This window comes from Scyliorhinus canicula, chromosome 1 (genome assembly GCF_902713615.1).
Source record: "Scyliorhinus canicula chromosome 1, sScyCan1.1, whole genome shotgun sequence".
NCBI classification, from domain to species: Eukaryota; Metazoa; Chordata; class Chondrichthyes; order Carcharhiniformes; family Scyliorhinidae; genus Scyliorhinus; species Scyliorhinus canicula.
In genome coordinates, this window is record NC_052146.1 from 133651660 (window position 1) to 133666055 (window position 14396).

The 14396-nt window shown below is 45.9% G+C and overlaps 1 protein-coding gene and 1 long non-coding RNA gene across 2 annotated transcripts in view; one reads left to right on the top strand and one right to left on the bottom strand.

Annotated features, from left to right (window-relative positions):
- The window catches only part of LOC119967620 (elongin-A-like), a 107442-nt gene that overhangs the window by 87027 nt on the left and 6019 nt on the right, over positions 1-14396 (top strand). The window contains exons 8-9 of the mRNA XM_038800388.1: positions 3843-4023; positions 14260-14368. Of these exons, the coding sequence (XP_038656316.1) occupies positions 3843-4023; positions 14260-14368 (290 nt within the window). The remainder of the gene's footprint in view (positions 1-3842; positions 4024-14259; positions 14369-14396) is intronic.
- On the bottom strand, positions 4306-8423 carry LOC119967624. The gene is made up of 2 exons (XR_005461029.1): positions 7913-8423; positions 4306-5032 (listed from the first exon to the last, which is right to left on the bottom strand). It is a non-coding gene; the product is annotated as an uncharacterized LOC119967624 (long non-coding RNA).

Sequence of the window (14396 nt, forward strand, 5' to 3'; positions counted from 1 at the left end):
TCAATGGGGTCTTCAGGGACTTTTATGAGGAACTGTATCGGTCCGAGCTCTCAGGAGGAGGGAGGAATGGGCCGCTTTCTGGACCAACTGAGATTCCCGAAGGTGGAGGAGGGACTGGTGGTGGGTTTGGGGGCTCTGATTGGGCTGGAGGAGCTGGCCAAAGGGATAGGGAGCATGCAGGGGGGGAAGGCACCGGGGCCGGATGGTTTCCCGGCCGAATTTTACAAAAAGTATGTGGATTTGCTGGGCCCGTTGTTGGTTAGGACCTTCAATGAGGCAAGGGAGGGTGGGGCTTTGCCTCTGACGATGTCCAGGGCACTTATTTCCCTGATCCTGAAGAGGGACAAGGACCCCCTGCAGCGTGGGTCTTACAGGCCGATTTCGCTGTTAAATGTGGATGCAAAGGTGCTGGCGAAGGTTTTAGCCACGAGAATTGAAGATTGTGTACCGCAGGTCATTCACGAAGACCAGACGAAGAATGCGCATGTGCGGAGGCTCCTGAACGTCATTATGATGCCGGCAAGTGAGGGGGAGGCTGAGATAGTGGTGTCGATGGACGCCGAGAAGGCCTTTGATAGGGTAGAGTGGGGGTACTTGTGGGAGGTGCTGAAGAGGTTTGGGGAGGGGTTCATCAGGTGGGTCAGGTTGTTGTATGAGGCCCCAGTGGCGAGTGTGGCCACGAACAAGAGGAGGTCTGAGTACTTTCGGCTGTATCGAGGGACGAGGCAGGTGTGTCCCCTGTCCCCCCTGCTGTTTGCACTGGCGATTGAACCCCTGGCTATGGCACTGAGGGAGTCGAGGAACTGGAGGGGGCTGGTGCGGGGCAGGGAGGAGCATAGGGTATCGCTCTATGCGGACGACCTGCTACTTTATGTCGCGGACCCGGTGGGGGGGGATGCTGGTGGTAATGAGGATCCTCAGGGAGTTCGGGGAATTTTCAGGGTATAGGCTCAACATGGGGAAGAGCGAGCTGTTCGTGGTTCACCCAGGAGACCAGGAGAGGGGGATTGGTGAGCTCCCACTAAAAAGGGCGGAGAGGAGCTTTAGATATTTGGGGGTCGAGGTGGCCAGGAGCTGGGGGGCCCTGCATAGAATTAATTTCACGAGGCTGGTGGAGCAGATGGCGGAGGAGTTCAAGAGGTGGGATGCGCTACCGCTGTCTTTGGCGGGTAGGGTGCAGTCAGTGAAGATGACAGTGCTCCCGAGGTTTTTGTTTCTGTTCCAGTGCCTCCCCATTTTTATTCCGAAGGCCTTTTTTAGACGGGTCAATAGGAGCATAATGGGGTTTGTATGGGCACGTGGGACTCCGAGGGTGAGAAGAATATTCCTGGAGTGGAGCAGGGATGGAGGGGGGCCGGCGCTGCCCAATCTCTGTAGATACTACTGGGCCGCTAATGTGGCGATGGTGCGCAAGTGGGTGCTGGAGCTGGAGGAGGCGGCATGGAAGAGGCTGGAAACGGCGTCTTGTGAGGGTACAAGTCTGGAGGCACTGGCAGTGGCGCCGCTGCCGCTCCCTCCAACGAGGTATACCACGAGCCCGGTGGTGGCGGCTACCCTCAAAATCTGGGGGCAGTGGAGGCGGCACAGGGGGGAGTTGGGGGCCTCGGTGTGGACCCTGATAATGAAAATCATCGGGTTGTCCCGGGGAGGATAGATGGAGGGTTTGTGGGGTGGCACAGGGCAGGGATAAGGAGGTTGGGGGACCTATTTGTGGATGGGACGTTCGTGAGCCTGGGTGAGCTGGAGGAGAGGTACGGGCTCTCCCCCGGGAAACGCCTTTAGGTACCTACAGGTAAGGGCGTTTGTTAGGCGGCAACTGGTGCGATTTCCGCTGCTGCCGCCACGCACGTTACAGGATAGGGTGCTCTCGGGGGTGTGGGTTGGAGAGGGAAAGATTTCGGCAACATACCAGGTGATGCAGGAGGAGGAGGAAGCCTTGGTGGAGGAGCTGAAAGGTAAGTGGGAGGAGGAGCTAGGGGAGGTGATCGAGCAGGGGACTTGGGCAGATGCCCTAGGGAGAGTCAACTCTTCCTCTTCGTGTGCGAGGCTCAGCCTCATACAGTTCAACGTGTTGCATAGGGCACACATGACCGGGACAAGGATGAGCCGATTTTTTGGGGGTGAGGACAGGTGTGTTAGGTGCTCAGGGAGCTCAGAAAACCACACCCATATGTTCTGGGCATGCCCAGTACTGGAGGAATTTTGGAAGGGCGTAGTGAGGACAGTGTCGAGGGTGGTAGGATCCAGGGTCAATCCGGGCTGGAGGTTCGCAATATTTGGGGTTGCAGAGGAGCCGGGAGTGCAGGAGGCGAAAGAGGCCGGTGTTCTGGCCTTTGCGTCCCTAGTAGCCTGGCGGAGGATTCTTCTTCAGTGGAGGGAGCGAAGGCCCTTGAACGTTGAGGCCTGGATCAATGACATCGCGGGATTTATCAAATTGGAAAGGGTGAAATTTGCTTTGAGGGGGTCGGTACAGGAGTTTTTCAAGCGGTGGCAACCGTTCCTAGACTTCCTGGCAGAACGGTAGACAACGATCAGTGGCATTTTGTACTTTATATTTTTGGTGTTGATATTTTGTGAAAACTCTAATAAAAATTATTTTTAAAAAACAACCACACCCTTTGTGGAAACCAAGTCGGAAAGGTGCAAAAACATAGAGTTGCTGTTTGTTTCCTGTGGCTCTTTTGACAGACTGGCTGAAGGTTTGAAAACTTTTGGGACACAGGCAGTTGTCTAACACTAAAATAGCTTATGCTGGTGCAGGTTTCACTGCAGATAGACATGAAGAATAAGGTTACTGTTTTTGAAAGAGCTGCCAGAATTATCAGATGATCTGAACCTGACATCTTCTTTCAATTGCTTTTGTCTGACATCACACCCAAGGTCAGACAAGGATGGAATGTGTAGCATTTGTGTACAACATGTTTAAAAACTTTTTTTTGGCAACCTATGTTCCCTACTTCAAAAATGTTGTTACTTCTACTACACTACATGTGTGTTTTTACATACAATCTTCTGTTGTCATAACCTTTTTGTTAATTGTATTTTGTGGTCACTTGGTTTTACTGTAGAAACATCTGTGAATACATTATGAAAATAGAAAGATTTTGTGCAAGGTTTTTCTCCTTTCCACTATGCTTTAACAGGCTGATTCCCTTGGACAGACTTCCTTTCCTTCATAAAGGGGTCAACTCCTCGCTAGGTACAGTCCTGCAATTACCAAAGCAAAAACTCTGGAAATTTACACCATCCCCATAGGCATCGCCACCAATCTTGCATTGACTGCATAAACTAAATCACCGTAGGATTGAACCAGGGACAAATTCATTTAGGTGCAAGCTGATTATGTTTGTGATTAGTTTACAGTACAAAGATACGGTATAACTTCAGCAAAGACTTTGGAGGGTGGAAATGTAGCTATGGAGGTGAATATTTTCAATGCAGTTACTTAATCATATTTAATCACATTAAGTATCGTGCTAATGTCAGTAAATGGGTTCCATTAGCAGTCACAACAAAAAAACTTTGGGAAAACATCTAAATTACAGATACATGAAGCAGTACATTTAACAAACACATTAGTAAGTTTTTAATTTATCTATGCAGTGAGTTTTTAAAAATTAATTAGTTTTGGTATGTATCTGTAAATGTTTGGGTAAAGGGGAACTATAGCAAAGAACAGGTAGTGTATAGTAATCAGGTATAATGCCATGAAGTTGGATAATTTGGTAACCATAAGATGAATGTTCGAGTTTTCCTTTAACAGCATTTTCTAAACCTTTCCTTTGTACTTGGCTGCACCTTTTTTCACAGGTGTCTAATTGTGCATTTTTGCTGCCAAACAGACTTTTGTTGAAGAAACCGATCACCTGTGGCTGCGACATTGTAAGAGAGACTTTAAGAACCAGGAACGACAGGAGTTTGAGTCATGGCGTGAAATGTATCTGCGTCTTCATGATGAGCGAGAACAGAAACTGCGAGCTATAACACAAAGCATTAGTTCGGCTCATGCCAGCAAACCAAAGGGTAAAGAGCAATTTTAGTGAATGCAGTTCTGTCAGCCAGACAAATCAATTGTTAAAATTCTTTCACGGGTTGTGGGCGTCGCTGGCTAGGCCAACATTTATTCTTCATCCCTAATTTATTTTCAGCTGTGCCAGTCTAGTGTATGAACAAATTATATTTCGGGTTTCAAAAGATTTGTTGCTTCTAATACTTCCAAGTGAAAGTACACATTATGCATAATATTGAATTATGAAAGGTGTTAGGCTAAATCTCAGTTCAATGAGTGAGTCGACACAGTAAGGCTTCAATCAAATAGTTTTTTACTTAGGATTGTAACACGTACAGCCATCTGAGTTATGGCTGGAGAAGGCGCATTCTGCCGAGCCTCAAGTTACACACACTGATAAAGGTTGTTCCGCGCGCAATGGCCTTGGGCGGGTTACATAGCTGCCCACTCACAGTACTGTTGCTAACCTAAATGTTATCTAAACCGCCACCCCCATCGCCCTCCTTAGTCAGAGCTAGAAGCAGCTGCAGAAATATACCTTACAATCCCTCCTTTGTCCTCTTATGAGGACAACAATTACTTCCCGCGCCCCCTATGTTTTGAAACGCGCGCAAAAAGAAAATAAAAAACCCTTTTTGCCAAGCGTTCTATACCGCCTGGTTGGGTCCTGAGGTCTCAGGAAGGTGAGGACCTCCCAATCCTCTTGGCTCGACCCGCCGGAGTCTCAAGTCCTTCCCAGGGGCGGTGTACATTACATACAATTTTTGCCTTGCCCCTTATAACCCGCGCGTTTTTCTTTCGTTCCCTTCCCCCCCCAGTTTCACATTTCAGCTTCTAAGTACTCTTCTTGGTCAAAAATATCTTCATGTCCTGGTATTTAGGAGGTAGTTCCTCCCGGTTGGCGAATGCCCTCAGCCCACGGGATTTTTCCGGGTTTTCTGATACACACCAGGTCCCCTTCTTTTATCGGACTCTCCTGTCCTTCTTCTCCGTCACCGGCCGCGTTGTTCACCTGTTGCGAAACTAAAGTGACCATATTACCGAGCATTTTGATATATTGACTCATTTCAATTTCCCTATCTTCCCATGTTTGCACCCACTCCGGGTTGGTCTTGGGTCCTGGGTCGTTAAGAGGGTGAAAATTCAAAACTTAAGATTTGTAAGTTCCAATTAAAATGCATCTTCAGCTGTGTGGACTGTTCATTACTTTATCAGAATTTAAAAGGCCAGAACTCGCAGGCAAACCAGCATGGGAGTGTCAAGACATCTTCTGGATTACACACAAAAGCTTGTTGAAAGGGTTGACTGTCTTGCAGAGACAAAAAGGGGGGTATAGTGGGTGCATAAATTGGAATGATGCCATTCGCATCTCGAAACTTGTTTTTAAATTTTTCACTCAAATGGCTGGGAGTAAAAGTTGGAGTGCTGCCAAATTCCCGTTATCAAGTTTTTCAGGGAACACAATATGTTATTGAAACTCATGGACATATTTCATTTACCCATCTGTTGTTTATAAGTCATTCTGCAATCTCATAATTAAAACATCTACGTTGTGGGACAGTTTAGTTTCACCCTACTGATGATTTTTTGTGTCAGGGAAGTTTTAACCCTGAACTAATGAAACACCGGCTTGATCATATTTGTCATATGTATTTCAACTATCCTAACCTCCACTGAACACCATAAAACTAATATTTTCTTATTTTTACATACGTGATTTTGCACCCTGATTAAAATTATAGCCTTTGAAAAGAAAAAAATTGTTAACTGTACTCAAACTATAATCTTTAAAGACAATGCGTAGACAATTTGAAGCTTTCAAATAATCACAGCTCGTAACAAGTCAAGGTCTGAAGTCAAAGTCTGAATACAAAGACTGTGAATAGTTCAGAACAAAGTTTAGATGCCTAAAACTCTCTCTCTCTCTCTCTCTCTCTCTGGAACTCTTGTCGCTCTTTCTCTTTATCTAACTACCCCTCCCCTTCTCTGTCTCTCCCTGACGTTCTCTTTCGCTCTCTCAACTTTCGCTGTCTCTATCAGTCTCTCTCTCTCTACGTAACTCTCTCTACGTAACTCTCTGTCTGTCTCTCTTTCTCTAAAATGGAACAAAATTAAAATACTGAACAAAATTTTTCATTCTCCTTCAAAAACTTTATCTGTGTCATTCCATTTAAGTCAATTTCCACTGATTAATTTTAGAGGCATTAGCTTTTCTTAGAGATGTATATTTCTTTGTGCAGATGACCTGCTTGCTGAAATGGTTAAATTTTTGTACAGAATCAAAAGTGTTGGAGAACTTGGCATGGTGCCATCTCCGTCTACTATGTGACCTTAGACATTACCCATCCTTTCTTTCAATTTTCAATGCTCGTTATTTAACCGGTTTTTGGAAAGAGACATTACTGGATGTTTATTTTTCTTTTATTTCAAATGAGTTGAATTACTGCTGAATTTATCTGGACGGCTTGAAATGATCTGAAGTTAGTCTCGACATGTATCCATTCTTAAGTTTCCAACCGTAACCTTGCACTGATCTTCCTCCCCATTTTTTCGTTCTGGGAGTGGAGGGGTTAGTCATTCTCAGATATTCCTGAACAAAACCAATTGAGTGTTTTAGCCCCTTTCTGATCTTTTGGACTTCACTTAATTTGATTTTTTTTTTCTCTCCTTGAGACATTCCGGGACAGTTGTTAGCCGTAATTGTTGGCAGTTTTGTGAGGTCTTTACACTATCTTTACCCACTTGATTGCTTTGTTTAAAGGAGTTAGAGCTCAATTCCTTTTAACCAGCCTGTCTTCCAAATGGTGTGAAGGTTGAATTTATCATTTGTGCTTCTAACTTTATTTGTCTTATCTTTACTTCTGTGTATCTCACCATTTTTCTCTGTTCCACAGAAATCACACCCATCTTTGATCATTGTTTTTTTTACCAGTGTATTTTGCTCTTCAAAAACCAAAAAAAAATTTTTAAACTGACTTTTTTACTCATTTGGCCTTGATACTAGATTTATTGGATGTTACCTCACCGTCTGTCCGCCTTGCCAAGTGATTCTAATTTTAGGTGGTCAAAGGTTTGACTACTCGCCTTGTCCACTGGCTCGAGCGGCGTCCAACTCAGCAAATCCTTCCAAACTTACACTAAATGTTAGGGGTGAAAATATTCACACAAAGGCCTGAATATAGCTTAAACTCACATGGATTAATATACAGATTCAAGGCGGATAGCCTAATGACTTGGTTATTTTCCCATATGTGCCGTCCTTTTTTTTTAAGACGTTGGCTGTTTTAACTATTTCTTTCTCTGTCAATTTTATACCCAATTTTAATGCACTAGTTTTCCCCCAGTGGCCATTTTTCTTCTAAATTTTTATGCTCTTTTCGCGCGCTAATGTTACCGGACATTTATATTTCAAGGACATTTATATTTCAAGGACATTTATATTTCAAGTCTCTTATGAACCGGTGATAATAGATCCAAAACTGTTTTGTTTTCAATGCCCGACCTTCACGTGACAGATCTCTGTTCTTAATAACCAGTCTAAGGCAACAAAACAATTTTCCGATTCTAAGACTCTACTTCCTTCTCACTCTACTTCTGAGATCTGACAGTTTTTTAAGTAAAGACTTTGAGTAAATATTATCACTAATATTTGGTTGAAGGTAATAATTCTATTTCCTTCTCACTCTACTTCTGATATCTGACAGTTTTTTAAGTAAAGACTTTAAGTAAATATTATCACTAATATTTGGTCGAAGGTAATAATTCTATTTCCTTCTCACTCTACTTCTGATATCTGACAGTTTTTTAAGTAAAGACTTTAGGTAAATATTATCACTAATATTTGGTCGAAGGAAATCATTAATCTTACACCTTAAGGACTTTTAAGTTCAACTTAACACTTACGTGTCACAATCCCAAGGCGTTTGACGTCCGGCTATGGTCGTCTTCTATTTTTGTCTCCTTTTTCAATCACTGAGACAATTATTACACAATTTAAAATTTCAATTTTGGAGTTTTGATTTAACAGGTTTGACTCCGTACCTTCTTTTTAGCCGGCTTTTAATTGTCTCTGCGATCTTAAACGGAGTTGTGTTCGACTCCCCCCCAACGTCGGGGTCACCAATTTGTTAGGCTAAATCTCAGTTCAATGAGTGAGTCGACACAGTAAGGCTTCAATCAAATAGTTTTTTACTTAGGATTGTAACACGTACAGCCATCTGAGTTATGGCTGGAGAAGGCGCATTCTGCCGAGCCTCAAGTTACACACACTGATAAAGGTTGTTCCGCGCGCAATGGCCTTGGGCGGGTTACATAGCTGCCCACTCACAGTACTGTTGCTAACCTAAATGTTATCTAAACCGCCACCCCCATCGCCCTCCTTAGTCAGAGCTAGAAGCAGCTGCAGAAATATACCTTACAAAGGTTCAACTACTGTTATAATTTAGCAAGTTATTATCAGCTGGAATGTACTGTTTGAACAAGTGGTCAAAGCAGAGTCATTAGTAACATTCAAAAGGGGACTTGGAAAATTTGCAGTGCAACGGGGAAATAATTGACTAGCTCTTTCAAAGATCTGGCACAGGTACGCTGTGTTGTGTGGTCTCCTGTTCACTATGGTTCTATTATTTTGCTTAAGTTTATTCCTGTTAATATGATCTGAAGGTGGGAGTTGAACATATTCCAATTTCTTGAATAGCACATCTCATGAAATCGGCCGATTTACTACAGCAGCGTGGCTTATTGATTTCTGCATGTCCTTTTAAATGTAGCCTATCAGCTACTTGCCCATTTCCATCACTGTAGACTTGATCAGCTTTGCCACTGTCTCAACTCATTGGCTGCTGAAACCCTCATTCATGCCTTTGTTGCCTCTAGACTTGACTATTCTAATGCACTCATAGCTGGTCTTCCACATTCTGCCCTCTGTAAACTTAAGGTCATCCAAAATTCTGTGCTATATTTTTTTTAAATTTATGGGACGTGGGCATCGCTGGCTATACCTGCATTTATTGCCCATCCTTCGTTGCTCTTGGGAAGGTAGTGGTGAGCTGTCTTCTTGAATCTCTGCAGTCCTTGAGGTGTAGGTACACAGTGCTGTCAGGGAGGGAGTTTCAGGATTTTGACCCAGTGGCAGTGAAGGAACGGTGATATATTTCCAAGTCAGAATGGTGAGTGGCTTGGAGGGAAACTGTGGTGTTGCCAATTATCTGCATGCAACTTCTTGATGGTAGTGTTCATGGGTTTGGACGGTGTTGCCTGAGGAACCTTGGTGAGTTTCATAGAATTTACAGTATAGAAGGAGGCCATTCGGCCCATCGAGTCTGCACCGGCTACTGGAAAGAGCACCCTACCCATGGTTAACACCTCCACCCTGTCCCCATAACCCAGTAACCCCACCCAACACTAAGGGCAATTTTGGACACTAAGGGCAATTTATCATGGCCAATCCACCTAACCTGCACATCTTTGGACTGTGGGAGGAAACCGGAGCACCCGGAGGAAACCCACGCACACACAGGGAGGATGTGCAGACTCCGCACAGACAGTGACCCAAGCCGGAATCGAACCTGGGACCCTGGAGCTGTGAAGCGATTGTGCTATCCACAATGCTACCGTGCTGCCCCTTTTCTTGCAGTGCATCCTGTAGATGGTATACACGACTGCCATTGTTCATTGGTGGTGGAAGGCGTAGTAGGCTCCTATGTCTTGGATGATGTTGAGCTTCCTGAGTGTTGGAGCTGCACTCATTCAGGCAAGTGGAGAATATTCCATCACACTCTGACTTGTGCCTTGTAGGCAGTGGACAGGCTTTGGGGAGGCAGGAGATGCAGGATTTCTAGCCTTTGACACACTCTGGTAGCTATAGTATTTATATAGCTAGTCTAGCTCAATTTCTGATCAGTAGTAGGCTCCCAAGGATGTTGATAATGGGCGACTCTGTTAGGGTAATGCCATTGAATGTCATGGGACGATGGCTAGATAATCTCTTGTTGGAGATGGTAATTGCCTGGCACATCAGTTGCATGAATGTTACTTATCACTCCAAGCCTGAATATTGTCCAGGTTTTGCTGCATTTGGACGTGGGCTGCTTCAATGTCTGAGGAGTTGCGAATGGTACTGAACATTGTGCAGTCACCAGGCAATACCTCTGATCTTTATGATAGAAGGTCATTGATGAAGCAACTGAAGATGGTTGGGCCTTGGACACTACCATGAGAACCTCCTGCAATGATGTCCTGGAGCTGAGATAATTGACCTCCAGACACCACAATCATCCACCAACCAGTGGAGAGTTTTCCCCCAATTCCCATTGACTCGAGTTTAGCTAGGGCTCCTTGATGCCACACGCCGTCAAATGCTGCCATGATGTAGAGGCCGCTCTCACCTCACCTCTGGCATTCAGTTCTTTTGTCCATGTTTGAACCAAGGCTGTAATGAGGTCAGGAACTAAGTGACCCTGGCGGTGCCCAAACTGAGCGTCCATGAACAGGTTATTGCTGAGTAAGTGCAGCTTGATAGCACTGTTGATGAGCCTTCCATCACGTTGCTGATGATCGAGAGTAGACTGATAGTGCTGTAATTGACCGGGTTGGATTTTTCCTTGCGTGCACAGGATATACCTGGGCAACTTTCTACATTGCAGAGTAGATGTCTGTGTTGTAGCTGTAATGGAGCAGCTTGTCCTCGGATGCGACAAGTTCTGGAGCACAAGTCTTCAGTACTATTGCTGGATATTGTCAGGCCCATGCCTTTGTAGCATCTAGTGCCTTCAGCCGTTTCTTGATATCACATGGAGTTAATTGAATTAGTTGATGCATCTGTGATGCTGGGAACCTCTAGCGGAGGACGACATGAATCCACTTAGCACCTTTGACTGAAGATTGTTGCGAATGCTTCATCCCCGCGACCAGCATGAATCGTGCCACGCCGGCACGACGCTGGGACGCGATTCTCTGCTCTGCGGAGACTTGGCGTTGGTGCGGCGCCGGTCGGGGGCCTCTCTACGCGGCCCCCCACCAATTCTGGGCCCGGGATGGGCCGAGTGGCCGTCACAAAAAGCGTGAATCCCGCCGGCGCCGTTCTAACCTGCTCTTAGCCGGCGGGACTTCGGCATGGAAGGGTCCGGGAGCGGCCTGTTGCCGGGGGGGGGGGGGGGGGGGGGGGGGGGGTGGTGAGAGGGAGATCGACCCTGGGGGGCCTCCGTTGTTGCCTGGCCCGCAATCGGATGACCGGCCTCTCGGGCTGGGGGCCTCCTTTCTTCCCGCTGGCCCCTTTAGCCCTACGCCATGTTGTCTTGGGGCTGGCGCGGAGAAGGGAGCCACTGCGCATGCACGTGTTGGCGCCGGTGCCACTGCGCATGCGTGCGTTGGCACTGGTGCCACTGTGCATGCGTGGACCCCGCGGTGCCCAGTTGACGGCGGGATTAGCAGCTGGAGCAGCGTGGGCCGCTCCAGTGCCGTGCTGGCCCCCTGTAGGGGCCAGAATTGCTGATCCTGAGGCCATGTTGACGCCGTCGGAAACGCCGTCGCGTTTCCGACGGTGTCAACACTTCGTCTCAGGATTAGAGAATCCCACCTCTTGTGTCCACAAGGATTGTGCCATGGTCATAGATACATAGAACATACAGTGCAGAAGGAGGCCATTCGGCCCATCGGGTCTGCACAGACCCACTTAAGCCCTCACTTCCACCCTATCCTCATAACCCAATAACACCTCCTAACTTTTTTTTTTGGACACTAAGGGCAATTTCGCATTGCCAATCCACCTAACATGCATGTCTTTGGACTGTGGGAGAAAACCAGAGCACCCGGAGAAACCCACGCAGACACTGGGAGAATGTGCAGACTCCACACAGACAGTGACCCAGCGGGGAATCGAACCTGGGACCCTGGCGCTGTGAAACCACAGTGCTAGCCACGTGTGCTACCTACCGTGCTGGTCACTCCTATTGATACTGTCATGGGCGGATGCATCTGCGACAGGCAGGTTGCCAAGGATGATATCAAGTGTGTTTTTCCGTCACTACTTGCTGCTGCCCCAGTCTAACGGCTATGTCCTTTAGTATCTGACCAGCTCGGTCTTTGGTGGTAACTACCAAGCCACTCTCTTGGTGATGGACATTGAAGACCCCCACCCAGAGCACATTCTGTGCCCTTACCACACTCAGTGCTTCCAATAAGTGGTGCTCAAAATGGAGGAGTATACATTCCACAGCTGTGGGGCGACAGTATGTAGTAATCAGCAGGAGGTTTGCTTACCCGTATTTGACCTGTTGCCATGAGATTTAATGGGGTCCAGAGTCAATGTTAAGGACTCCCAGGGCAACTCCCTCCTGATTGTATACCACTGTGTCGCCACTTCTGCTCTGTCTGACTTGCCGGTGAGACAGGACACACCCAGGAATGGTGATGGTGGTGTTTTGGGCATTATCTGTAAGTTATGAGTTGGTGAGTATGATTGTCAGGTAGTTGCTTGATTAGTCTGTAAGATAGCTCTCCCAATATTGGCACAAGCCTCCAGATGTTAGTAAGGAGGTCCCGCTCCCCCATCATCCCTGTGTTCACTGACCTACATTGTCTCGCGGTCAAGCAGTGCACTGATTTAAAAAAAAAAAAAAAAAATCCTTCCATGGTCCTACTTCTTCCTATCTTTGTAATTTTATTCACCCCATAACCCTCCGAGAAATCTGCTAACTTATAATTCTGGCCTCCTGTGTATCCCCGAGTTCGATCCCTTCACCTTTGGTGACCATGTCTTTAGTTGTCTGGGCCCTAAGCTCTGGAAAATCCTCCCTACACATTTGACTACCTTGCTCACCTCCTTTAAGACACTCTTTAAAATCTACCTCTTTTACCAAGCTTTTAGTCATCTGACCTTGTATCTCAAAATAGCAAAACACTGTGCATGCCGGAATCTGAAGCAAAAACAGAGAAAGCTGGAAGAACTCAGCAGGTCTGGCAGCATCTGTAAGGAGTGAAAACAGAGTTCATGTTTTGAGGTCCACATGGCGCTTCTTCAGAACTAAAGAGAGGGACGATTGTGATTATATTTAAGAGGAGGTCAAACAGCTGGAACAGTGATTAGTGGGAGCTGGGAGGGATTGCAGCAAAAATGTAGCAAAATTCGAGAACAAGTGATAGATGGTCCAGTGGGAGAGGGAGGGTTTTTTGCCTAGGAACAACAAAATGTTTGGGACATAAAAAAAGGAAAGATGGAGGAGAAAGGTCACAGTCTAAAGTGTTGAACTCCGTGTTGAGTCCAGAGGGCTACAACCTAATCAGAAGATAAAAGTGCTCCTCATCCAGTTTGTGTTTGATTTCAGGTCAAGGACAGAGTTGTTGGCAGAAGAGCATGGTGGTGAGTTGTAGTGGCAAGCACCAGGGAGGTTGGGGTCATGCTTGGGGGGTGAGCAAAGGTGTTCCACAAAGTGGTCACTCAGTCTGCATTTAGTTTTCCCCAGTGTTGAGGAGACCACATTGGGAGCAGCGAATGCAATCAAACAAATTGAAGGGAGGTGCAAATGAAATGCTGCTTCACCTAAAATTAATGCTTGGGTCTTGAACCGTGAGGAGGTAGGAATTAAAGGAGCAGGTGTTGCGCCGTCTGCGATTACATTGGAAGGTGTCTCCTTGTATCTCCTTATGTGGCTCAATGTCATATTGTGTTTTGTTATGCTCCTGTGAGGCGCCTTGGAACATTTTATTATGCTAGAGGTGCTATATAAATATGTTGTTGTAAATATAGGATTGGTATCTCTTGGTGCAGAATTACCAGCCTGTTTTTCAGACCTAAGATACAGCTCGGTAAGTCTGTAGAATCTGTAACTTTCAAAAATTGGATCAAAACTTGACGTGAGAGAGACAGTAGTTTAGACACACTGCACCTGGCTTCCAAATTTAAAGTTTTCATTATCCAAGCTGCTGGATCTATATTTTAGAATCATATCAGTCTTGGGAAGAACAGCTGGGTTGATAATGCTAAATAATGATGTGGTAATTTTCCAAATTCCGCCATCAGGTGTGCATATTTGAAATTTGGGTGCATACACACTTGTCCACCATGACCATTTGTCTCTTAGAATAACAGAAAATTGTGAATTGCACTCCCAATTTCCTGTAATGGGCATGGTTCTGCATTGCAAGCACCAATTCATGGTATAAGCTCGGGGATGCTTCAGTGGAACTGAGAAGTATACAACATGTGCCTTTTCTAACTCCAAAGTACTGAGTAGCTTTTGTTTTAAAAACAGGCCGTCAGGCAAAGCTGGCTTTCTTAAACACTGAGGTAAAGCCACCCAGAGATGTAAGGCGCAGACAGGAGAAGCATGGAACTGGAATATTGATTTCAACGCCTCCAAGGTAATGTCTAGTGTTCATTTATGATGTG